General features: G+C 44.5%; 1 protein-coding gene and 1 long non-coding RNA gene across 4 annotated transcripts; one reads left to right on the top strand and one right to left on the bottom strand.

Annotated features, from left to right (window-relative positions):
- Positions 1–1155, bottom strand: LOC115540723 (uncharacterized). Its single transcript, XR_003976220.1, has 3 exons — positions 760–1155; positions 324–367; positions 1–116 (listed from the first exon to the last, which is right to left on the bottom strand). It is a non-coding gene; the product is annotated as an uncharacterized LOC115540723 (long non-coding RNA).
- slc43a1b (solute carrier family 43 member 1b) lies at positions 103–27311 on the top strand. Of its 3 annotated transcripts, XM_030352246.1 has the most exons (16): positions 103–379; positions 628–675; positions 3144–3298; positions 8790–8976; positions 9299–9354; positions 9574–9650; positions 12307–12399; positions 12610–12743; positions 13065–13204; positions 21984–22130; positions 22809–22844; positions 23156–23294; positions 23527–23656; positions 24237–24310; positions 26030–26153; positions 26292–27311. In XM_030352246.1, the coding sequence occupies exons 3-16, from the start codon at positions 3145–3147 to the stop codon at positions 26505–26507; spliced, it is 1707 nt and encodes a 568-aa protein (XP_030208106.1). In that variant the 5' UTR covers positions 103–379; positions 628–675; position 3144; the 3' UTR covers positions 26508–27311. The 3 variants fall into 3 exon arrangements, with proteins under 3 accessions (XP_030208106.1, XP_030208107.1, XP_030208105.1); XM_030352247.1 differs by lacking the exons at positions 103–379; positions 628–675 and adding an exon at positions 1176–1358 and having other exon boundaries at positions 8793–8976; XM_030352245.1 differs by lacking the exons at positions 103–379; positions 628–675 and adding an exon at positions 1177–1358.
- The last annotated feature ends 179 nt before the right edge of the window (positions 27312–27490 follow it).

The raw sequence follows: 27490 nt of genomic DNA, 5'->3' as shown, positions 1-27490 counted from the left end.
AAAGACTGAAAACTAAGTAGATTTTCTGGGAATAGTTATTCTTGTAACTGATACTCTATCGTCCAGTTTATGGTCGGTCAACTCTAATGACTCCCATTGAAAATCCAGATGGGGATCTGTAATGTGAACATAAGAATATGAAGGCATGTCGATAGTAGCTTTCAGCTGTTCACTCCATATGTTGATAATTCTGTTGACTATTAAGACCAGCAGATGCTGGTTTAGGTAACAGAATAACAACTCATATAACCCCCTCCATTAGGAAATAATTGCGTCCACGTGACTTGTGGATATAGGAAACATTTTTGAGAGCTGGCTCTGACCTCATGAGACCCGCTGCTCCAGTGAGTCATTAATGCAGCAGGACCTGTTCGAATATGTAAGTTAGGACAACATTGTATTTGTTTAAAATGCAGGCTATAAGAGCTGAGTCATTTAAAGTTTGTTAATCTAACATGCTTTTTGTTCTTAATTTCCTTAATTTGTACATATATATATATATATATATATATATATATATATATATATATATATATATATATATATATATATATATATATATATATATAATAAAAATACGAGACAGAATAACCAATAATTCCTGTTTTTTATTTCGACTTCAAACGGATGGTCTGCAGCTAAACTCACGCACAGCATAACAAGGTCAAAACATAGGTAGGTAATCTGAACAATAGCCATTAACTGTACCGTAATTGTTTACAATATCTTAATACATATGTCGGTTCTCAACCAACCTACCGTTCCTGACCTAAGGGAGAAAACCTTCATCCGACTTTCACACCAAACGTGTCTGTAGATCTTCCAGTGTGGGGGTTTTGGGGTCATGGATCCGAGGAGGAAGGGTCGTTACACTGGGCTGCACTTACTGGCGATACTGGGACTCAGACAGCCGCAGGACTCTTAGGTGATTCATTTAGAGGACCGCCTGGATCAATCCACGACTGGAGGTCCTCGTACCACACTGACTACCGCTGCAGGTTTAGGATCGTTACAAGGATTTGGCGCGCTTGCGCCCAGCATGCGTGGTATGTGTGTGTCTGTGTGTGTGTGTGTGTGTGTGTGTGTGTGTGTGTGTGTGTGTGTGTGTGTGTGTGTGTGTGTGTGTGTGTGTGTGTGTGTGTGTGTGTGTGTGTGTGTGTGTGTGTGTGTGTGGGGGGGGGGGGGGGGGGGGGGGGGTTGCGGGCTCCATTTATAGACATATGGTGAGAGCGAGGTGAGACCGGCACAAGTTTTTTGCACTAGGTCAACCAGCGAGTCCTAGAGACTGGTCACAATAAAAAATCTACTGGAATTCAAGGATACAGCGCGGACACTATCTAACTCAAAGGAAACAAGAAGTAAGTTGACTTGGCCTGTATTTTTATTCTGCTCTATGTTAGGGCAGCTCGTTTAGCCTGCGGTGGTTTAAATGCGCCCAGAACGCGTGGCTTTATGGCCGTCTCTCTGCTGTCTGCTGGCCACACTGTTAGTCAAGGTCTGGAGTACAAATAGAGAAATGTGCTTTCCCCGTGTCCGTGCGCACACATCTTTTGTCCCTGTGCACTCATCGATATCGCTTTTTTGCCTGCTTTTTTGGACTCCTGGACGGGCTGTTGGCTAATTCCTCCACCGACTATGTGTATATAAGTAGCCTATATCAGTATTTTGCTTTATCTCAACAATGGTTAAAGTAAGATTAATAAGTGTGTGTGTGTGTGTGTGTGTGTGTGTGTGTGTGTGTGTGTGTGTGTGTGTGTGTGTGTGTGTGTGCGTGCGTGTGCGTGTGCGTGGGGGGGGGGGGGGGGCTAGGTGGGTGGGTGTGTCTGTGTGGGTGTTTCTGTGTGGGTGTGTCTAGGAATATGCTAATCAGCTATAGGACTCAGACACTGCCGCATCTATGTTTACACCTGCTTATCTTGTATCCACCTCTCGTGGATGTGTCTGCCGTCGGAACTATGATGTATTCTGACATGTGACTCGGTGGGCTGATGGGTGGCCCGCTCTACAGACACTGAGGTGGGGCGAGCGGTGGAAGACCTTGTATGCCTTCTGCTGTGCAGCCGCTGCATTCAGAGCGCTCTAACAGATGGATCAGGAGTTCTGCCACACTTGTATCGTATATGCCCTACCGCAACACCCCCATCTCTCAGGGAGATAAAACTACGTCCAACTCCTGTGGAGCTGTAGCCACTCAGTACATTCATGTTCTGAAATGTTTCTTTATTTCCTGAAAGAGGACAGTACATTCCCAGTCTGAAAAGCTTGCCTTTACCAGTAACTCACTTTTTGATACTTTAAAAGTGCTATTGTTTTTTGTTGTCTGTGGACTGTATGTGTGTGTGTGTGTGTGTGTGTGTGTGTGTGTGTCTGTCCGTCTGTCCGTCTGTCCGTCTGTCCGTCTGTCCGTCTGTCTGTGTAATGCATGTATGAATCTAGCAATGTACAACCAGTTTTACATTTTACGTTTGTGTATGTGTGTGTCTGAAGCACACTTGCTTTCTCAAAGTCACCTTCCTGCCCTGAGACCTTCTAGGGGTTGAAATAGTTTCCATCTCACATACAGAAGTAATTGTACTCTCTTCACACAGACATCTGAATACATGTATATGTGCCAAAATGACATACTATACAGTAACGGAAGCTCCTTATGGTTTCTTTGCATATGGATTGGTTCTGGTGACTGCGTGTGTTTATGCGTGAGTAAGCATGAGCTCATAGACTCATGTTTTTCGTGCCCAGGATATTTGATCTCCCCAGCTACTTGGAAAGGTTAGAAGGGGGCGTGCATCTATGTCTACCCCTATTCCCTCTCGTCACTGCCTGACCCCCCCCCCCCCCCCTCCCCCTGTTTATATCATTACGAATAACGCTGTCACTACTTAGGAAAAGTGGTACTATTGTGAAGGGTACAAACAAGCAAACCATGAGATAGCTTTGTGGTCATTAATATAACTTGATGAGCATTTAATCAGGAGTAGTTATCAGCAAACACACATTAAACCTGCACTATTTAACTCTTTCACAGCCATCCTCTTTCTTCAAACCTGTTTCAGACTGTTACACTGCAACTATCACTGTTGTTGATATGATCTGAGTGTCATTCAGTCAGTAAACCCTGTGGTGTGGCGGCTGCCTCTCCCCAGCATGGCACCCAGCCTGTCCACAGCGTACCGGAGACGGTGGTGGATGGCCGTGACGGCGGTCATCGAGAATCTGCTCTTCTCCGCCGTGCTGCTGGGATGGGGCTCGCTGCTCATCATGCTGAAGAAGGAAGGCTTCTACTCCCACCTGTGTGCAGGTAGAGTCGTCCCATGCTCGTAGTCACACTCTAAAAGGGATTCACTTTATGAGACCCCCACTTGCCCTACCCCCCTCTAGTGGGCAAGGAGGAAAGCCAGTAACGGACTGTAGGAGACAGAGCCCTTCTTCCATGGATCGTGTTCAGTGCGATGGTTGCCTGAATGGGCAGCTAAAATGGTAGGATAAACAGACGAAACAGGGGTTTAGAAGAAGGGAACCCCCTGTTTCAGCTTGAATCTGAACACTATCAGAATTTTTAAATATATTTTGGGCTGGGAGTTCTTGGTAGGAGAGGGATCATATTATTCCCCTGGTTATGACCCCCAATGTCACTTTGTGTTATTTGTTTTAACCTAGTACCTTCATTGTGTATGAGCGTTATAACAAGAGATGTTCTATTTCAAAAGCGCCACACACACCGTGGCTTTATACTGTAAGTGTCCGAGAAGCCTACCTTATCTTGGATGCAGGCGTCACCAGACGGAGCTCCACGCATCCACATACTCCTAGTAGAGCGCTCACAAACTTGTTGGCAGTGCTTGGCAAGAACACAGGAACTGACAGCTGTTTCCTCTAAACAAGGGTCCTACAATAGTAACAGTGACAAAATAGCACTATGATGAACATAAAGCACAAAATAGCACTATGATGAACATAAAGAGGCGATTTAGGTTTACTGTCCCTTTAAATAAGATTAAAGCCATTGTAAGTAAGATTCAAAGTCCTATGTCACATAGTCTCACACATCAGACTTGAGATTAATATTTGAAGTCTGATGGAAGACTCAAATCTGTGTTAAAGATCCCATGCCATTAAAATCTAATTTTTCCTATTGTTCGTTAAATAACATTGGTCAGAATAAGTTTGTGACCTGTGGTAAGTTTTAAATCTATGCAGTTTGTCTGCTGTATGCAATAGCCAATGAAAGGAAAAAGGCCGAAAAAATTAGCCAATCTGGATAAGGTGACACTGCTACGTAGCGTTGTCAAATTATTATTCATGGACCTGCCCACTCGGGTGGTTCGTAACCACCCACAGAAATTCTGAAGGAGTCGAGATTGAGCTAGTGCTGCTTAATAACAGGCTAGTTACAGAATTCTGAATGCAATGGCAGAACGAAATCGAACCTGTGTGTCATGCTAAAGCAAAACGTCCACATTGCATCTCCTGCCGAAGACGGACCCAAGGGAGAAATGGTTGCAATTTTTTTTAAGAAAAATACCACAAAACTGGAGCCAGATTAGTGCTGTGTTCGGCGCATTTCAGAGACGATGACTTTGTCTCGTCTCTGGTATTTCCACAACGAGACTCTTAGTGGGGGTTATCTCAGCCATGGTGGACATAGAATTGGGGGAAAGGAACTTTGGCTTTGACTCCCTGAAGTACAAGAACCACGACATGAAGGAGAAAGGGATTGTTGCCCGCGAATGTCTCCCGCATGAGGCCCGCTTCCCGCTCCCTGCTGCCGATGGACCACTGCTTCGGCGCCGCCTGCTGCAGGAGGCGGTGGTGCCTAAACGCTGTCCGCTGCCGAGGCGGTGGTCCCTCGGCAGCGAGGCTCCGGCGGGAGACAACCGCGGTCAACAATCGCGGGCAACAATCCCTTTCTTCTCCATGTCGTGGTTCAGTCTACTTCAGATTGATGTGGACTTGGAAGAACCAAAGACGTCGGAGAACCCGACGCAGTCGTTTGAGATTCATAATATCGTCTGTTTTGGCCGTGATAATATATATTACATGATATCTATGTATAATATGATATTATTTAGATATAGAGCTCCAGTACCATCGCCGGAGCACCCGGAGTGTTCCAGAATATTTACAGAACACGGCCAAAGGCTGTGTGCGCCTCGCCATTGCGATACATCCACTGTAAACATAGCGCATGGTACCGTGGCCGCAAGATGCTCAGGGCCACACCCCCACCCTCCTCCTTGGCCCGCCTCCCTCCTCTTCATTTGCATTAAAGTGGAAATGAAGCAATGAGAACTGTGACCATTTTTTGGTTGCTTTTTCATTTTTGAGAATACATGGATTTTCATTAAACCTGAAATTCAAGTAGTTTCACTGGAAAATGAAATGTTGATAACGACTTTCGCAACTAGGGCGGCCATGTTTTAAAAATGCAGGCGCTACGTCATCAGAATGGTTAGCGCTTTCAAATAAACATGTCAAATCTTGGAAGAAGAACAGGGGGGTCATTTTGTATTGCCCCTGGATGTTCAAACAAATATTATCGGGTAAAAGAGAGTGGTAAAATAGTTCATTTCGATGTCATTCCTGTCAAGAAGCCTAAACTGCTCCAAAGATGGTTAGCTGCATTGAAACGCCTCAGCCCCCGAATGGGATGAGGGCAGAGAGTATGTAGCGACCACTTTATAGAGGCTGATTACATTGAAGAGGGAGCTTTTGCTGTCCCACCAATCGGCTGAAGCCAGATGCTGTGCCAACAATTTTTAATTTTAGTGGCTATAGTGCTGGAGACACGGACAGACCTGTCAAATCGGACCCGGGCGCTGCTCTTATGCGCAGAGAAAGAGTGCAGAAACGCGCTTGCCAGGCAGAGGAACAAGAGGTAAACTTAGCTTCTAGTACTAGAGAAACAGAGAAATTAGTACACTCACTGTTCGAAGATTGTCTTGTTTGCAGACTCGCTCCATGCTCTTGATCATTTCTAATCCATCGCCAAAATAATCCATTGATTTCGGAAATAATCCATTTGCAAACACCGTCGGTTGCACTATTTTCACATATTCATGTGCACACCCAAATGGTTTATTAATGACGTGTTTGCGTATCGTAGTGTCCGCGTGCGTCCGAGATAACTGTAAATGACTAGGCTACTACTTGTACTTTTGCAGGCTGAACGTTAAAATACTTCTTAACTTAGAGAGATGGCAGCTGCAGTAGTTCGCAATTGGACCTTCGAGGATTCCTGGTCACTAAATTCCCGTAAGACCACTCTCTCCCAGCAGTCTTGGCTGCGGACTCGCATCCAAATTCCTCTTGTTTGCGGCGGAGCTTAGGGTTAATATATAATAGTACGTTGCTGCGCTGTCCTCCTCCTTCTTAATTGAAGCAGCAGGCAGAGAAAAGCTCTCTCCTGCTGTGCTTTCATTAAAATCAAATTTAAAATCCCCGATAGTGATAAGACATCCATTATGTCACCGCCGGTCCAGAGATGTGTCAGGTGTGCGCGAGAGACATAACGGACACTTTTGTTACTGCCATGTATACAGTACATTCGGAACACATTTTAGGAACAGATCTATGCCGCATAGAAATCTATGCGGATCAGATGTGCCATGTAAACGCGGCTAGTGAGGCTATGAGCCGCTATGTTAACAACATAGAATGTTACCAACCATTCCCGTGACGTCATCGTATTCTGAAAACAGAGATGGCGGCGCACAGGCTGAAAACATTATAATTCATGCAACTTGTTTGTGCTTTATTCAGAATAATGGTTCATATTTCCGACTTTATTTGTATTTATGGTATATTGAAATATTTAACTAGTGCTATAGACATCTGTTTATTTGATTGCTTCGTTTCCACTTTAAAGCTACAGACACCGAAACGGCGCATTTGAGGAAAGCTCAATGTGCGACTGGCTCGTAGTGGCTGTAATTCTGCACCACGGCTGAATTTCAGGAACATCTTCAAATACTGTGTTAAGGGCCCACTAATATCTATATTCAAGCATCCATAAAGTACCATGCCATGGGACCTTTAAGGGGCGTTAACCTTGCTTCAAATTTATTTTTACCAATCATTTGAGTGCAGGTTGGGACCTGTAAGCGAGTAACTGGTGAACACAAACTCGGCCGGCAGTAGTAAACTGAAGAAAAGTGTCCCCTTCTGAAACGTGATCCACTACTTCGGTCTAAAATCTCTGTAATGATAGAGGAAACAAGGTGTAATTCCACTGATTGTCTGTTGGCTAATGTCTTTATCACAAGCGATCTTCTGTCTTATAATACATCCAAAGATCCATTAGGTATGGCTTCTGGGTTGTTTTCTTAAAAAATTGAAACAAATGAGCAAGTCAACCTTACTATTTTGCATTAAAATGCCCTTAAAGGAATAACTCTAAAAGTGACGCTACGGCTACACCAGACGCGGAAATTCTGCCGTGCGGAAATAGAACGTTCACCAAGCGGAAATTTTAAATTAACCGGCTACACTGGACGCGATAAAAATGGCTCCTTTATCTTTTTTGATCTCTGTATTACTATGGTCCAGTTCAATATCTGCTTATAGTATAGAAGTGTAGTATAGAAGTTACTCACCAGTTATGCCAACTGCCTCCGAAACAGCTCTCCATCCGGCATCTCTTTGACGTTTATCCTTATATTTCAGGTCACTGTGGTCGTAAAGCTGTACTCATTTTTCAACTTCATGAATTAATAAATAATCATCCATTCTTGAACTATCAACTATCTAGGCCTACTTGCTATCTATATACTTACACTGTCTACGTAGGCCTATACTATCTATCTTATACACTGTCGTCTTCAAACAGAAAAGTAATGTTTTAATCGTTAAAAACGTTAAATCTCCATAGTAACAGCTCTCGAGGGTTTGGGAAATAATCCGATTTATTGATTCCCTCATTATTCACAGCAAAATATATAATGGTTTTCATTACATTTCATTGATTTATTACCATACTCTATGTTAAAAGGCCCACGCAAACCTCGCGGAAAATAATAAAAATAGAAACCAGTCTATGTCTTAATTTTCCGCGCGGAAATGTCGGCGCGGTACATTCAGTTTCAGCGTCTGGTGTAGCCACTCTCATTGCTTTCAACGGTTTCGAATTCTGCTGCGTTCACACCGCGTCCGCAAAGCAAAATTTCCGCGTCTGGTGTAGCCAGGCCCTAAGGGTGTTTTCACAAGTATAGTTTGTTAGGGTGAACTAATAATTTAAAGAGTAATCAAACTCTTAAATTCCAGGCAGTAGCTGATAGGGCCATTGTATGCGATCTGCGATCTTCTGTCTTATAATACATCCAAAGATCCATTAGGTATGGCTTCTGGGTTGTTTTCTTAAAAAATTGAAACAAATGAGCAAGTCAACCTTACTATTTTGCATTAAAATGCCCTTAAAGGAATAACTCTAAAAGTAAGGGTGTTTTCACAAGTATAGTTTGTTAGGGTGAACTAATAATTTAAAGAGTAATCAAACTCTTAAATTCCAGGCAGTAGCTGATAGGGCCATTGTATGAGAACAAGGATTTAGATTTAGTCCCTATTTCCCTGGTCCAGATCCATATTATCCCTCTAGTTAACAACGTGATTTATAAATACATTTGCTTGTCTGATTGCTTGCTTGGGTAAGTCAGTTCATTCAAGGCTTTCTCTTTATATATTATGGATTAAGAAACATAAATGATTTGATGCATGCCGCTTTTGATAGGATTGAACTTCAACGAATTTCAATGAGTTGATTTAATGACAGAGGAAATACCTTGGTTTCCGTGTAGAAGAGAACCAGACAGGCGGCAGCAACCTGACGTCCCTGGAGAACGGGGAGTGGCAGAGCTGTGTGGACCAGGAGGAGATGCTCAACCTGGGCTTCACAATCGGCTCCTTCCTGCTGAGCGCCGCAACACTTCCACTGGGCATCCTCATGGACAGATACGGGCCCCGTCCTCTCAGGCTGACCGGCAGGTGGGTCTGTCTGCACCGCGGTGCCTGGTGGGATTGAGTTGATGGGATAGTCTGTTGTATATCGCTAGCCTCATAGCATAATTGCCCAAGTCATATTTTCGGCCAATTGGGATTACTTAACTTTACTCTCCTAACGCTGTGCCTCGTTGGCTATATCCTAAGCCAATCAGGGCGTTTTTTACATTCCATAAGCACTATCTGCCTCGGTCATCCATTTGACTGGCCTTTTTCACCCTGAATAAAAGATGAACCTTAAAATATGACGTTGGCAGTTATGCTATCGATATTATTTCCATTGTTTGAACTGTGGCCTGTATTTCAGTGCGTGTTTCGCTGCCTCCTGTGCCATGATATCTGCAGCAGCCTATAATCCTGAAGGTGAGACAACACATCAATAACCGTATCATAAAAATACACACACACCGTCTCTGCGCCTCATTCAGCTATAAATGAACTCCACCTTGACATTCTGAGAGCTCCTCATGCGGTCGGGTCAGTCATGTGGCTCCTGTGTCAGCCCACCGGGTCAGGGGAGCCTCACTTCCTTCTCTCTACTTCCTGACTCTGTTGTTTTTCTTCACCTTCCTCATTCCACAGTACTGTCGCCCATCATCTTCCTCGCTGTGTCCTTCAACGGCTTCGGAGGAATCTGCCTCACTTTTACCTCACTTACTGTAAGATGTGCATCAAATACACAAGCATACGCATAAACACACACAGAAAAATACCTTGAATTTCAGCTTTAAACTAAACTAGTGACCAGTTTAGTAATTTGTTCTGTACTTTTCTATTGACTGGTCAAACATGGCACTTTCATTGCATAATATCTTCTTGTTTTGAGTAAACAGAATGCATGGACAAAATGTTTTGCACGATAAGTAGTGTTGCCTTGTACTTCTTTTCATTTGAAAGTATGTAGAGACATTTTGTACCCTTAAGCAAGCACCCTGAGATGCTTGTTGTCAGCAGTAGCCAAACTCTGCGTCATCTCAAGTGCTCTCTTCAATAACAGCTGCACTCGCTCACCCACATGTTGCCAAACATAACATTGTGCGTGTCTCTCAGTGCGTGTGTGTGTGTGTTTCTGAGTGACATTTGCTGTTCCATTGTGCGTGTTGAATACTAGCGGGGCGCCCCTAGCCAATGACAAATGTGGACAGCCTACACACCCCTCCCATACCTTCCTAACCCTATCTAAAACACACAGTTAGACCCTCCCCCCCCCCCCCCCCCACACACACACACACACACACACACACACACACACACACACACACACACACACACACACACACACACACACACACAACCACACACACATACACAAACACACACTCCTTCCCTCATGTCCTTGCCCTTATTTGTCCTTAGCTCCCATTGTGTGTGAGTATAACTGTGAACCTGTAAAAGGGATTTTAAACTGAAGCCAGGCAATTTATTTTAGAAGCCTTTTTTGTTGTATTTGTTTAAATTATCTTTACATCTCAACAGCAATCATTAAATCAACTGCTCCGACATAAATAGAAAAATATCTGGTATCTGTAGCTGTCACAGGCCTTTATAAGCCAAATAAGGGTTAGCCAGGTAGGCAGGAAGTCAGGTAGAATAGCCAGGTAGGCAGGAAGTCTCTTCCTCAAGACCAGGGTCTTCCATAAGAAGACCCGACCTGTTCTGAAGCCAGCTGGTCACTCGTTTTTGGGGAGTGGCTTTGAGAGAGACCTGAAGGGAGGAGTGGGCGTTTTTTAGGTTGGGTACTTTAAAAATGTGTCTTTATCTGGCTGCCTACCATGGCTTTAAGTGAATCTGTGCATGCCTGTGTGATTTTTAAGAATATATATATATATATATATATATATATATATTAGAGCTGTCAGTTAAACGCGTTATTAACGGCGTTAACGCAAACCAAATTTAACGGCGTTAATTTTTTTATCGCGCGATTAACTCAATTATTTTATAACAAAAAAAAAAAAATATATATATATTTTTTTTTCTTTGGCTCAAAACAAAGAAGCAGTAGCCTGACTGCTATGTTCAAATGACATTTGTTCAAAGCAGTCGTTTAATTGCACTATAGGCTCTTTTTTTGTATCGTCCTGTTTTGATCAGTGTATATGCCAATGTTGTTATCAATAAAAAATCATTTGCACAAGGCAAGCCGATGCACTTCACCATGTTGATAAGAGAATTAAAATGAGAAGAATTATGGGACAAAAAAATCAAGGGATATTTAGCATAGAAAAAGAATTTGCGATTAATCGCGATTAATTAGAGTTAACTATGACATTAATGCGATTAATCACGATTAAATATTTTAATCGCTTGACAGCTCTAATATATATATATATATATATATATATATATATATATATATATATATATAAAGATGAGTTATAGAAATGCCATAACTTGAGACTTGATTTGACTAGATAATATTTCCACTGTGCTACTGGCTACTATAATTCAAATTACATCTGAGATAAGGGCTGGTTGGATTCACTCCATGTTCCCACACCATTATTTGTTGTTCAGTGTGTAGTTTACTTCAGGTCAGTTTCACCTAAAATAATCACTGACTAGCTGCTTGGCTGGCTGGCTGATGTTCAAGCACAGCTGTAAAATAAACAGGCATTGTAGGGAAAGTATGTACCATGTGCAACATATGGCACATTAGCTTAAACGGCTAGCTTTCAGTAGAACGTGTGGCATGTTCATCTCCGATGTGGTTCAGAGGCTTTCACAGCACAGCATGTCGTTCTATGAGGATATGATCACTTATAGCTTCCTGTCAGCCTCCGGTCATCTTTCATCCAAATGCAATACAGAAAGATTCTCATGTTCTAAAATACCATAGTGGGAGCGACAGTTGGTTACCATAGATTTTAGTCATACGTTAGTCGAACCCCAAGATTATTTGGGCCAGATCCCCAAGCCAAAAAAACAGCAATATTGTTGCCACTCGCGCCTTATTTGATCACCTTTGCTATCTTTGGTGTGGAGGGATCTTCTCAGCACTGGCCAATATATTATTCTTAACTACTAATACAGAGGCAATTGCCAGGGCTACATTGCCACCTGCTGGAAGGGGACAAGAGTCACTGGTCTGCCGATGGGAATTTGGTGTGCGTATAGCCAGTGTTCAAAGATCCAGCCCAGCGTTGCATTTTGATAATTAATGTCAAATAAATTAAGTAATGTGCTAGATGAAGCTGAAATCAATGAAATGTGTGTGTATGTGTTTGTGTATGTGTGTGTGTTTGTGTACGTGTGTTTGTGTGTGTGTGTGTGTGTGTGTGTTTGTGTGTGTGTGTCCTCCCTCTCTGTGTCCAGCTGCCTAACATGTTTGGAAACGTGCGCTCCACCATCCTCTCCCTGATGATCGGCTCGTATGCGTCCTCTGCTGTGACCTTTCCAGGTGTCAAGGTACCAACCAGCACACAAAAACACACACACACACACACACACACACACACACACACACACACACACACATTCATAATCTTTCATGATCTCTTTCCCCGTTTTTGTATCGCGTATGTGTTTGTTTGTGTGTGTGTGTGTGTGTGTGTGTGTGTGTGTGTGTGTGTGTGTGTGTGTGTGTGTGTGTGTGTGTGTGTGTGTTTGTGTGTGCAGCTGATATACGACCTGGGAGTGTCCTTCCGGGTCATCATGTGGGTCTGGTCTGGGATGGCCTGCCTGGTGTTCCTCAACTGCTTCCTGAACTGGCCCGCAGAGTCCTTCCCTGCGCCAGAAGACATCCGATACACGTTAGTAGAAACACCGACACACACACACACCGACACACACACACCGACACACACACACACACACTCACTCACTCACTCACTCACTCACTCACTCACTCACTCACTCACTCACTCACTCACTCACTCACTCACTCACTCACCCTCCTCACAGTAGATGGTAGATAGAAGGTTATATGGTTCCTTGACTGTAGTTTGTCGGTGTCTCGCTGTCCCCCCCCGAGGCAGACTCAGTACGGGTTTGTTGCAGAGTGGGTAGGGGCCTTTGGAATAAAATAGTCTGCTAAAATGCTTTCCTCACCGTCTCTCCTCTACTCCTTACAGGAAAAAGGTGAAGCTGAGTGGCGTAATGATAGAGGACAAGATGACAGGGGACAGGTCCTCCTACACCCATGTGTCCACCGTGGAGACCACCAACAGCCCCCAAGTAGACGAGCCCACCCAACCCGGCTCACAGCCGCAGGGTGAGGATCGGACGTCAATAAGGTTTTTTTGTGGTTCATATCGTCTGTTTTTTGTTTTGCGTTAAAACGCTAGTGAAGTATGCACAATAGTATACACTCTAGTATACACACTAGTTAGGTTTTGCAGATTTCTGTTTGCGGATACAAACACTCTTTATCAGCCTGTGGGACTCCCAGTGTTTTCTCTCTGCAGTATGAGATGTACCCAATTTTTACTTATTTTCCATTTGCTCATTATCATAATGAAAAGTGAATCCACGTTGATGGTGTAACCCATGCTATTTCACTCTCTCTGCTAATATATGTATATGTCAATTTATATGAATGTATATATTATAATAATATATATAATGTAGTGTGTATGGTGTATATCTATAGTATATATATATTCCCAGTATATTGTAGCGACCAGTGTTCACGTGCTACAATATATTCCTGACGGCCGCTAACTGAAACGGTTGCCTGGAGACCGTTTTTTGTTGACGCTCCCAAAAAAAAGTGGTTCTCTGCTGGACGCGTAAGAAGAGCGAACATAGACTTGAAGAACGAACATAGACTTGAAGAGCGAACATAGACTTGAGTGAACATATAGACTAGAAGAGAAACGAAGAAAAGGTTATCACGGAAGAAATAGAAGATATGGAGGAAGATTTGACGTTACTTTGAACAAGAGGACAGCCTGTCATCGACTGGCCCCTGCTCAAGAGCGTTCGGCCGTAGCGGTAGTGGTAGGAACAGAACGCCCCCTTTCATTGAATCGAGTGCACTCAAAGACTTGCTGGGTACCCATTTTATTTAGTTTGTTATTTTTCTTGGGGACCTCTTTTGGGTTCAGTGTTTTGAGTTCAGTGTTTTAGGTTCAGTGTTGTTATTATTATTATTATTATTATTGTGTAAATAATCTGATTGATTCTGATTGATCGTTAGATAAAAGGTCAAACGTGCCTCACTGTGTCTGTGTGCTATTCCTTTTATCAGAGTTCTATTAAGAATACAAGCCAGTCTCCTTATAACCTGGGATTGATGCACCACTGCATTGTTATATTACCTTTAAAAATACAGTTGGTTACATAAAGCGGCGAGCTTGCCAGGAGACTGGTTATATACTCTGATCAAAGGAATTCATATTTTTCTTATATATTCACCGCTACAATATTTTGCATGATAGAGAACCTAAGGTCAAAATAGAATATTGTAACCGCTATGATGTGCATGGACAGAGCTGCCTTTTTGTCTCTGGTATTGACGAAACGTATTCAGACGATTATATTATTGAAATTTTTGAGGTACATGGTGGCATAGTGAAATGCATAAGAGTCCCTGATGAAATAGGTAAACCTAATGGGAGGGTTCTGGTCCAGTACAGAGATGAAAGATCAGTAGCTCGTATGGATCCAGACTTCTTAGGCAAAATGTTTAGTCCTGATGATTCTAATGCTTCATGGCACGTCACCGCCATACAAGAAGCGATGGCTCCGAAACCTGAGGAACAAAGTAACCCAGATGAACTAAAGTTTGTTGCGGCGGTTGCAGGCCTAAGCAAGACCCGTCTGATCCAGATGCTCCAAACTCAACTTTCCAACCTTCAGTTGGGTGGTGATACAGCAAGTGATGAGGACACAAATAACAATGTGCCTAAGACGCCTCAGAGGCCGTCAAGTCTAGATGAGAGCCTCATCAATCCCCCCAGTGTCCCCCCAGAGAGTAATTGTCGAGCATGTAATAAAAACGGAATCTCAGTCCTCGTATGTCAGCAAAATCCGCACCTTCTCGGGAAGAACGCCAAAGCCCAATGGAGAAGTTGATTATGAGACGTGGCACACTCAAGTTTAACTGTTATTAAGTGACCCTTCCAGCCCAGATACCCAGAAGGTCAGAAAGATTTTAGAGAGCTTATTGAGCCCAGCTAGTGACCTAGTCAAAAGCCTTGGCATCGACTCCCCGCCTGCACTGTACCTCACCCAGCTTGACGCTGCTTTTGGGGTAGTAGCAGATGGAGAAGAGCTGTATGCAGCATTCCTGGGCGCAAATGAGAACGCTGGGGAGAAATCCTCTGACTATTTAAATCACCTACACCTGATGCTTGACAAAGTTATTACCGGGGGAGGACTGTCCATTGAAAGTTCAAACAAGCAACTCATCAGACAATTCTGTAGGGGTTGCTGGGATCATACAATGCTCATCGAGCTCCAGCTTGAGCAGAAGAAGACTAACCCCCCATCCTTCCCTGAGCTCTTGCTACTCCTCAGACAGCAGGAAGACAGACGGTTGACAAAACTGAACAGAATGAAGAAGCACCTCGGAAGCGCCAAAGCTATGTCTCACATGCACACAGTCTATGGCCTGTCCCACCGTGATGAAGAGTCAGATGAAACTGAAGCTGTTTTAAACCCGAAGGCAGCCAAAAAGAGCCTAACTGAGAATCAGAAGCTCGCCCAGGAAGTGGCTGACCTAAAGAAACAGCTTGCTTCCTACAAGCCAGCATCGAAGCCCAACGAACCACAACATGTAGAGAACCTCAATGAAAATCCTGTTAGGGGAAACTGTATGGTCTCAAATGTGACAAACCGCAGGATCGGCATGAACACTTCCAACATGCCCCGAGCCTGGTTCTGTTTTAAATGTGGAGAAGATGGCCACATTGCCGCCCTATGTTTAAACGAGCCAAACCCTGCTGCTGTACACCAGAAGAACCTTGAGCTCAGGGAAAGACGCGACCAATGGAGGATGCAGCATCAGGGCCAGCCCGAGTTCTCGTTAAACCGGTAAGGGCTTCTGCTGCGGGACGTTCAGAAGCCGTGCACCCCCCTTTATCTAGTTCCATTTCAACCAATCTGAAAGCAAATGTAGTGAGGGCCGAACAATATGCCCAGAATGGCTCACACCTCGACTATAGACCCTTACCCCATGGTCTTGTTGGGCCACGTTGCAGCACGACAGCCCTTGTTGAAGGCTACCAGTGTAAATGTATTTTAGACACCGGGTCGCAGGTTACTACGGTCTCAGAGACCTTTTATTCAGACCATCTCTCATCCTTCCCTGTTGAACCTATTAACGCACTGCTTGAGATTTTGGGTGCTGGGGGCCAGCGTGTCCCTTACATAGGTTACACCCAAGTCCTTATATCACTCCCAAAGAGTGTTACTGGCATAGACGAGAAGATTTCCTCCCTGGTTCTCATTGTACCGGACTGTGACTTTAACCGTGAGATTCCCTTACTGATTGGGACCAATGTACTTGACAGATTGTACCAGAACGGAGTTAAATGAGAAGGGCTGAAATTCCTACAGGGGCATGAACTCAGTGACGAATGTCTCATGCTATTCCAGTACATTGCTCAGACTCACAGTGAAGAGGAGGAAGCAAGGCCAGTGAAGCTGCTTGGACGTTACCCAGTCGTCATTCCAGCTGGACAAAGAGTGTGTGTACTAGGAGGTGTAAAGATTAAGACATCCCCAACCCTCACGTCATATGCAATGGAGCCTCCTGCAAACCCTCCTCTGCCAGGTGGCATCTTCCTAGTACCAACACTACTGGACGTTCCCTATCAGTCCTTCAGCAAAGTCCCTGTACTTCTTCTCAATAGGAGTTCACACGACATCACATTGCATCCAAACCGTGTCATAGCAGAGATGATGATGGCTCAGTGTGTGGTGCCCGTGAAACCCCATGACACTTCTATATCCTGTGGCCTCCAGACAGTGGATACAGAAGCCCCCCCAAGTGACAAAGTATCATGCAGCCTGGAAGATTCTCCCATTCCAGCAGAGTGGAAGAAACGCATCAAAGACAAGTTGAATACCATACCTGAGGTATTCGCTGTTGATGACTTAACCCATGGTCGCACCTCTGCAGTCAAACACAGGATAAGACTTCAGGATGAAACCCCCTTCAAGGAGAGGCCCCGGCCGATTCACCCATGTGATAGAGAAGCTGTTAAGCAGCATCTTCGAGAGCTACTCGAGGCAGGGATCATAAGGGAATCAGAGAGCCCGTTTGCTTCCCCTATAGTAGTGGTGAAAAAGAAAAACGGGAAGATCAGACTGTGTGTGGACTATCGGAAACTGAACATGCGTACTATCAAGGACGCGTACGCTCTTCCCAATATCGAAGAAACTTTCTCGGCCCTTAGTGGAGCAAAATGGTTTTCCGTTATGGATCTGAAGTCCGGTTATTATCAAGTTGAACTTGCCGAAGAAGACAAACACAAGACCGCATTCACATGCCCGCTGGGTTTTTGGGAATTTAACCGCATGCCACAGGGCGTTACCAATGCACCCTCCACATTCCAGCGGTCAATGGAGAGATGTGTGGGAGATCTGCACCTGAACGAAGTCTTGGTCTTCCTAGACGATCTGATTGTCTTCTCAGACACCTTGGAGCTGAAAACAGGCACGAAAACAGGTTGATGAAGGTGCTGAACAGACTCAAGGACTACGGGCTGAAGTTGTCCCCAGACAAATATCACTTTTTTCAGTCTTCCGTGAAATATCTGGGCCACATTGTAGATGCTCGTGGCGTCCACACTGACCCTGAGAAGATATCTGCCTTAAAAGACTGGCCCAGGCCCACCAATCGTAAAGAGCTAAAGTGCTTCTTAGGCTTTGCGGGGTACTACAGGCGCTTTGTACAAGGCTATTCGAAAATAGCAAAGCAGTTGAATGGCCTCACTGCTGGCTATGTGGCTACAAGGAAAAGGGGAAAGGACTATAAGAAGCAAAAACCTCACACTTCAGTGAGCCCCAGCCAGCCTTTCGGAAGTGAATGGACACAGGACTGTGAAACCGCTTTCAGAACACTCATAGACAGGTTGACCTCAGCACCTGTACTGGCTTTCGCCAATCCTAACCTCCCTTACGTTCTCCACACAGACGCCTGTGGAGAAGGCCTTGGTGCAGCCATTTACCAAGAGCATGAAGGGACACTTAGGGCCATAGCCTATGCTAGCCGAGGGCTATCGAAAAGTGAACGCAACTACCCAACGCACAAGCTTGAATACTTAGCACTGAAGGGCTGTGTGTGAGAAGTTCCATGATTATCTGTATGGTACAGAATTCACAGTCCTTACTGACAACAATCCTCTCACCTATGTGTTGACCTCTGCAAAACTCGATGCAGCAGGTCACCGCTGGTTAACAGCTCTGTCAACGTACCGTTTTGAAGTGAAGTATCGGCCTGGTAATACAAATCAAGATGCAGATGGGCTGTCAAGGCGCCCCCAGGAACCCTCACAAGAAGACGATGCTTTCCTCCAGGAAAAAGAGAGGATCGAGGAGCTCCGTCAACGTGTGCTGGGCGGGAATCACAAAGTACTCTCAGAGGACACCTTCACTGCCCTCTGCCAAAGACACTCAGTGCGACTGGAGCACTGTGAATACCCCCCGGAACCCCCCGCCTTAGCAGAGTCCCTAGCGGTGGACCCCTCCGCCATTCCCCTGAGTTACACCTGCCTTGCACAAAAAACTGTTCCAGGGATGACTCAAGAGGATTGGCACAATTCACAGAGGGCAGACCTGTCAATAAGGCGGGTCATCCAACTCATTGAGAGAGACACTAAGCCCTCGTTCAGAGAGACTAAGTTAGAGCTACCGGAGGTGAGGCTTTTCCTCAGAGAGTGGAATCGACTTGAACTCAAAGACGGAGTCTTGTTCAGGAGGTATGTTGACAGAGGAACAGAAGGCTATCAGTTAGTCTTGCCCGAGAAATACAGAGCCAAAGCACTAGAAGGTGTTCATGATGAAGTGGGGCACCTCGGATTTGAGCGCGCCCTTCACCTGGCCCGCGCCCGATTCTACTGGCCAAAGATGGCTCAAGCAGTCGATGTGAAGTGTCACACATGTGAGAGGTGTTTCAGAAGGAAAACAAACCCTGAGAGGGCTGCCCCAATGATGAACATCAGTACAAGTTACCCCCTTGAATTAGTCTGCATGGACTATTTGTCTATCGAACCAGACAACAAAGATACAAAAAATGTATTGGTGATTACAGACCATTTCACTAAGTTTGCTGTGGCAATTCCCACAAAAGACCAAAGAGCAAGAACTGTAGCTAAAGCAATCTGGGAGAACTTCATCGTTCACTACGGGTTCCCTGCCCGCCTTCATAGCGATCAGGGAAGGGATTTTGAAAGTCACACCATCAAAGAGCTGTGTTCCCTGATAGGAGCAGAAAAGGTGAGGACTACCCCCTATCATCCTCGCGGGAACCCAGTCGAAAGATTCAACAGAACCCTGCTCGGCATGCTTGGAACGCTGGAGGAGAAAGACAAGTACCATTGGAGAGACTTTGTGAAGCCACTTGTCCACGCATATAATTGCACAAGGAACAACACCACCTTGTGCAATTATACATAGACACCATCACTCGCCTTATGAGCTGATGTTTGGCAGACAACCGACCCTTCCCATCGACCTCGTTCTGGGATTCCAGCCACAGGGGAATCATGCCAGGACTCACTCTGAGTATGTAAAGAGCCTTCGAGAAAGTCTGCGGGAAAGCTATGCTCTAGCTGCAGAGAGTGCACGGAAGATGGGAGAGAAGAACAAGACAAGGTTCAATGCCAAGGTCAGAGCAGCAGAACTGATCGCAGGTGACAGAGTCTTAGTGCGAAATGTCAACATCAGAGGGAAACACAAGCTTGCGGACAGATGGGAGAGAGGGACCTATACAGTCGAAAAGAGGATGGGAGATGGACCGGTTTATGTCGTCAAGCCGGATAAGGGTGGGGGCTCCCTACGCACCCTCCACAGGGACCTCCTCTTGCCATGTGGGTTCCTACCTGTCACCGATGGGAAGGAAGTTGAGCAAAAAGGCCCCTCTAAGGTGATGAAGTTGAGATCCGGAGAGCGGCCAACGATGGATGCAAGGGACAACATGCTGAGCCATGAAGAGGATGTTGACGCCAGCAGCAGTAGTGATGAAGAGAAGCTTGTGGTGGTGCACAGGCCCAAAGTGACTGAAATGGGACCCTTCATCAAGACTGTGGAAAGGAGTGTCGAGAGGAGACCCCGCAGACTCAGATCAGACTCAGATCAGACTCCTACTGCTGAGAGCTTAGAAGCTGCCATTGGAAATATTCGCCATGCCCTGGACCACTCACTCCAGGGAGAGCTTCAGGAACAAGCGGCCATCAATCCTCTGCTTCAAGCTGAACAGTCAGAAAACATAGGAACACAAGCTGAAATCAGGAGATCAAGCAGAACACGACAACGACCTGATAGATTGCACTATGACACTCTTGGGAGACCCTTGATCCTGGCCATTGTTGCCTTCTGTAAGAGTCTGGAAGGCCTCCTCCAGGGTCCTGCCAGGTGGCAGGCGCATGAAGGGACTAATGCGTTCTAGGGGGGGAGTATGTAACCCATGCTATTTCACTCTCTCTGCTAATATATGTATATGTCAATTTATATGAATGTATATATTATAATAATATATATAATGTAGTGTGTATGGTGTATATCTATAGTATATATATATTCCCAGTATATTGTAGCGACCAGTGTTCACGTGCTACAATATATTCCTGACGGCCGCTAACTGAAACGGTTGCCTGGAGACCGTTTTTTGTTGACACTCCCAAAAAAAGTGGTTCTCTGCTGGACGCGTAAGAAGAGCGAACATAGACTTGAAGAACGAACATAGACTTGAAGAACGAACATAGACTTGAAGAGTGAACATATAGGCTAGAAGAGAAACGAAGAAAAAGTTATATTCCTGACGGCCGCTAACTGAAACGGTTGCCTGGAGACCGTGTTTTTGTTGACGCTCCCTAATAGAGCGAACATAGACTTGAAGAGCGAACATAGACTTGAAGAGCGAACATAGACTTGAGTGAACATATAGACTAGAAGAGAAACGAAGAAAAGGTTATCACGGAAGAAATAGAAGATATGGAGGAAGATTTGACGTTACTTTGAACAAGAGGACAGCCTGTCATCGACTGGCCCCTGCTCAAGAGCGTTCGGCCGTAGCGGTAGTGGTAGGAACAGAACGCCCCCTTTCATTGAATCGAGTGCACTCAAAGACTTGCTGGGTACCCATTTTATTAGGGGTCCAAGCCAACAGGTTGGATCCCTATTGTTTTTGTAAGGATTTTTTAGGGGTCCAAGCCAACAGGTTGGATCCCTATTGTTTTTGTAAGGATTTTTCTTATTATTATTACAGCACCTAAAAGTGTGCCCACAGCCCAAAACCGTAAATGTTGCCGACACGCCAATTGCATGACTAGATCCTTTCTTGGGGACCTCTTTTGGGTTCAGTGTTTTGAGTTCAGTGTTTTAGGTTCAGTGTTGTTATTATTATTATTATTATTGTGTAAATAATCTGATTGATTCTGATTGATCGTTAGATAAAAGGTCAAACGTGCCTCACTGTGTCTGTGTGTTATTCCTTTTATCAGAGTTCTATTAAGAATACAAGCCAGTCTCCTTATAACCTGGGATTGATGCACCACTGCATTGTTATATTACCTTTAAAAATACAGTTGGTTACAATGGCACTATCCGACTACGTTTTGCTTTGACAAAGACTCCTGAGGCACACGGTGTCACATTGCGTCTCAAGGGGCTTCTTAGAAGCTGTCCATAAGCTGCTTGAGACTAGAAGGATTTGCAACGCACCAGTGTGTTTAGCTTAACTGCGGAAGATCAGCATTTCCATGATTTAAAGTCGCACTTTAATCAACATTTAGAAATACACTTCCACACGCTAATCATGTTCTCTTCGGTAGCATAGCTTCGTATACATCCTGATGTTCCTCGCCCTGCCCCCTGTTGTCCAGGCGCTGTTCCCCTCTCTCACTCCGTCTGCTCTCCCATCTTCCTGTGGAGTCTCATCACCATGGCGATGACCCAGCTCAGGCTCATCTTCTTCATGGGAGCCATGAACAAGATGCTGGAGTACCTGGTCACCCACGGCGAACCGTATCGTGAGGGCCCACATTACTCACATACTGTACACTTCAGGCACAGACACATTAACACATTCCATAAAGCATGTATTTATTCCTTATGATATAATGTGGCCGACAAAGTCATATTTTTCTACGACATTTGTCTGTTTATAAGCTTGCTTTATGATCGTCCGTAACAATAATAATCTCTCACACACCTTATTTCCTCAACCGTAACTGTGTAGCAACTGCAGTAGCTGCTATCATGGCTGTAACACAGGGAATTGATTGACCTAGCGATTGTGGTACTTGCACTTGGTTCTATGAACATCCTTTCTGTACCGACAGCGATATATTGATGCACTTCTTATGACAAATGTACTTATTGTAATTCGCTTTGGATAAAAGCGTCTGCTAATACCCTAAATGTAAATGTAAATGTAAATGTAAAAGACAAGAATGGGTCTAAGCATTAAAGCTGTCTGTCACACTTATATAAAGTAGATCTAAGTGGAAATGTTGGTAAAGAACGAGTTTTGATTGGACTCTACGTTAAGTATCAGAATCAAACTAGAGCCATGTATTTATGTTTTAAACTTTGGGCGGTCACCGTGTCAGAGCCCCCCCCACGGTTACACAGTTTTCCTTCACATGCTCAGTGCTGAACACATTTGGAAATAGTGTTTCATAACAATAAGTGACTTTTTGTTACAGCATCTGAAGAGCTGCTTCTGCAGTCCGAGGAACAAGGTGAGACCTCAGCATCTGGAAAGGAGAGGGTTTTCTGTTTTCCTTAAATATCTCCCCTTCTCTCTCTTGCTGTGGTCTCTCAGCCTCTAAATGTATTTGTGGGAGAGTGTGTGGAGGATGTCTGGTTTAAGCAGCCTCACCCGGCCGAGTCTGATTGGACTCAGGGGCTGGGTGAGGCTTCATACCCGTTGCACATTGAGGGAACCATTTTTGGGGATTTTAAATGACACTTTCGGGATCACAAGAGAAAATGTATGTCTTGTTGTTTGTGATCATTGATCTTTGACCTCTGATATTCTTTCCTCCTCTAGTGGGGTTCTACTCTTCCATATTTGGCTCTCTGCAGCTGCTGTGCCTGCTGACCTGCCCCCTGATTGGCTACATCATGGACTGGAGGCTGAAGGAGTGCGAGGAAGAAGAGGCGGACGTCCTCGCTCTCACAGAAAAAATGTAAGATCAGCTGCAGCTGAAGCATTTAAGTACTGGTGCATGGCAATGTCACTTCTGTACATATTACATTTACATCTAGTCATTTAGCAGACACTTGAATCCACATCTTACTTATAGGTGAAGCTGGGAACAATCAAAGTTGACTCAAATTAGTGTCACTATGAAGCACAGTCTCGTCTCAAACATCCCATCTTGGGGGGATTCATTCACGTCTTGACCTTCTCTCTTCCAGCCAATCAGTTTCCCCGAAGAGAGATAAGAAAATCCAAAAATTAACCAACGCTCTGAGAGCGTTCATCTTCACCAATCTGCTGCTCGTCACATTTGGAATTATTTCTTTGATTGACAACTTGCCCATACAGGTAAGAAAAAAACATACTGTGATGTTATAGGGAACTATAAAGGTAACCAGGTTGCGAAATGGTGACATTGTAAATAGTTGTGGACACCCGATTTTAAACAGAACCAATGTCTTTCTGAGGCCTGTAAACACCATCAGAATTCATCTTTGATCTGGTGAAATGTTCACAAGTGGACAGCTCTGAAGACGTCAGCTGGGACCTGGTATAAGAACGAGTCTTGTGATCAGATCTTACTTCCTGTATTTGTCAATAATGATGTACACCACCTCTGTTTGCAACGACCGAATGTGTCGTTAATTTGAATTGGCAGGAGGCAGCCCTGCACTTCCTCGTGCCTAGGCTGCCTGAAAGGAGGAGAAGATGTAGTAATCAGAACAACACCGACTGTGTCCGTCCCTTAGCAAAGCACATCGACAAAGATGTTTGCAGCACTAGTTATATATCTCTGTGCTTTTGAAAATCAAAAGCACAGAGACATCTGCTTACGCAAAGGAGTTCAGAAGGTGGTGTGTGTGTGTGTGTGTGTGTGTGTGTGTGTGTGTGTGTGTGTGTGTGTGTGTGTGTGTGTGTGTGTGCGCAGGTGGTGTCGTTCGTCCTCCACACGGTGGTCCGAGGCTTCATCCACTCCTGCTGTGGGGGTCTGTATGCGGCCGTGTAAGTAAACCACTAGGCTGTATCCCCACTAATGTTCCGTCTCCCCCCCATATAGCCCTGGTTCAGTGTTTCCTCCAGGATCACGTTCAGCAGCGAGGGACAGGGTTTTGTGGCACCTGGGTGGTGCGCAGGTTTTACATACATCATCTAAAGGAGAAGTGTTCAGGCTTTAGTGGCCTCTACTGTTGAGGTTGCAGATTGTGAACAACTGAATAAGAAAATATAGAATATATTATATATCTCAGCCAGGTATGTCTTTAGTTCCCCTATGACAGAGCTTTAAGGCTCTGTCATAGGGGAACTCGCTCAGAGGTGTCCAGTTGTATTTAGGCAGCGTTTTGAAGCAGGATATATAATGAAATATCCAAACTAAAGCCTTCAGCATGTCTAAATAGGTTTGTTTGAGTCTTACAATAACAACCAGCTACGTCCCGACATCAATAGTGAAGCACAAAGCATCTCTGCATGATGCTACAGTGTTGATGTATTCAGATAATCACACATCTCGAATAGCAGGAAATGTAGTTTGAACGTTTTTTTTGAAGCAAGAAATATATTGGATATTTACTGTCTTAATACCAGTGATCTGACAAGGTGAACTTGAGATGCAATCCCCGGTTAAATTCCTGAGTGTCTAGTGGTGTTCACCTGCCCAGGAGACGGGCAGCAGCACTCCTCTTCATATAGCCCATATTTCTACTCAATAGGCCAATATAAAAGTACCCTGCACTAAGTACAGCCTAACTAAAACGGGGTTAAACAGGATACGTCTCTCTCCAAATGTCCCCAATGGATGTAACACTAACATCTGTTTAGAAGTGTATCCCAAACCAACATAGATTGCATAAAGTACAAGCTGAACTGACTTTGGCTATGTGTAGCATGGTGGAAACTAAAACGGTTGTCAACATGTCTCTTTGCATGACCAGAGGCTCCTGGGAACAGAGCCCTAGTTAGATATGGATCCTTTATTATTAACGGAGAAGCAGATTAGCAGGAATGAGCGTCTACAAGTTTTTAATTTAAGTTTATATTACACCAAGTTTAGGTCTTTAGCTCCTTCTCCTCATCATCGTTATCATTGTGTTACACAATCGCTGTCACTTCATTGTTGACGTAAATAAATGGCAGTCTGTCTTGGTAAATCTGCATTGTAAATTGTGGATCTGCTTGGTAAACTGTGAATCTGCTTGGTAAACTGTAGATCTGCTAGTTAAACTGTAGATCTGCTTTGTAAACTGTAGATCTGCATGGTAAACTGTAGACCTGCTTTTAAACTCTAGATTTGCTTGGTAAAATGTAGATCTACATGGTAAACTGTAGATCTGCATGGTAAATTGTCAATTTGCTTGCCCTTCAAAGGCAAACTGTAGTAACCAAGGCCTTTGTCAAATCGAGTTATTACTCAAGAATAACTTGTGGATATATGTCTGAATAAGTATCTTGGTTCAATCTTTCCCCCACACAGAGACTCTGATTCTGCCTACCTTTCTTTAGGACAAGGTAAATCTCGAGAGACAGCATTCGATGGCATCAGGCGTAGTTCTGATACTGTTTCGTCTAGACGCAAGTCTTAGATTTGGTCTCATCTAGGCGTTGTTGTTGTATGCCTCCAGCTATCCGGCACAACCACTTTGGGAATAGACGAAAATGATCGTTCCGTCTAGTCGCAAGTCTTAGATTTGGTCTCATCTAGACGTTGTTGTTGTATGCCTCCAGCTATCCGGCCAACCACTTTGGGACGCTGACCGGTATGCAGTCTATGGTCAGTGCCTTGTTTGCTCTGCTGCAGCAGCCTTTGTTCATGCTGATGGTGGGACACCTCAATGGAGACCCGTTCTGGGTAGGACTCACACAGACACACTCATTGTATTCTTATTGTAGTTTTCCTTTATTCATATTATTGGCTGGAAAGACATAGAATAAATTGTGGGATCAAACATATGACACTAACTTGGCACTTCTTCTGCCCAATCAACAGATCAATGTCAGCCTGCTCGGTTTCTCTTTGGCTGGCTTCCTGCTGCCTGGCTACCTGTTTTATCACCGTAGAAATCTGTCGAAGGAGAAGAAGAAGCGGGAACAATTATCAAACAAAGAGAAGACCCCTCTGAATGTAGCGAACCCAAGCAATGCTGGAGTCCTAGTCAAAGGTCACACAACCAACGGACAAGCTGCCAATGGACTCACGGCATAGACCAACTCTGCTGTTTTGAGATAGGTGGAATAGCATCCGGTATTGGCCAGAGATATGGACTCAAGTCACATGACCTGGACTCGAGTCAGACTCGAGTCATGATTTTGATGACTTCAGACTTGACTTGACAAAATGACGCATGACTTATACTTGACTGCTATTGAATTGAGACTTGACTCGGACTTTGCCTCTTTGACTTGTAATGACTCGAACTGTCTTGAGTCAAAAACATTTATTGTTTTAGCTATCTAACATATTTCCTGCCTGGAGGGCTAGACTCCCAAGACGCATTCACTTCCGTGAAGATGAAAAAAAAACAGCTAGCGAAGACAAATCTACACTTGTATCTTCAATCATTTCAAAACAAAATTTCGATATAATTTATGCTTTCTTCAGAATTCGCAGTTTAAGTTTCATAACGGCTTTGTTTCAGTTGGTCTCATTGATTTACGTTGACGCTGGGGGTGAGGACGTTCAGGAGTCTTGCCAAATTGGGCGGTTTTTGCCACCCTATTGGGCTACATTTTGAGGATGTTAAGGCAGTGTTGCCATATTGGGCGGTTTTTCCCACCCTATTGGGCTACTTTTCACAACATAAGGATTTTGGTGCATGCGCATATCATAACACATTTGAAGACAGAAACAATGACCATATTATAACTCTATTGATAAGAAATGGGCTCTCAAGTCTCACACATTTGGCGTGAGACACACGCAATTCAACCCATGCACAGGCTGACACGCCACACTTCGTATTTCTCACGCAGAGAAATTACCAGGATAGCGCCCACCAATTTGCGCCGCTATTTAACGCTTCGTGCGTCACGCCTCGTGCCCACTACCTCCGTCCGTTGACTGATCCCCATTGACTTTGAATGGGGACAGACGCGCAATGCATTGTGGATCCGTCCGTTCCGTTGGAGCCTTTGGCTCCGTCAAAAAGTTTAAACATTTTCAACTTTTTCGGCAGCGACGGATCCGTC

This window comes from Gadus morhua, chromosome 3 (genome assembly GCF_902167405.1).
Source record: "Gadus morhua chromosome 3, gadMor3.0, whole genome shotgun sequence".
Classification (NCBI taxonomy): domain Eukaryota; kingdom Metazoa; phylum Chordata; class Actinopteri; order Gadiformes; family Gadidae; genus Gadus; species Gadus morhua.
The sequence above is the reverse complement of the archived record's forward strand: the minus strand, read 5'-3'. Positions and strand labels throughout refer to the sequence as shown.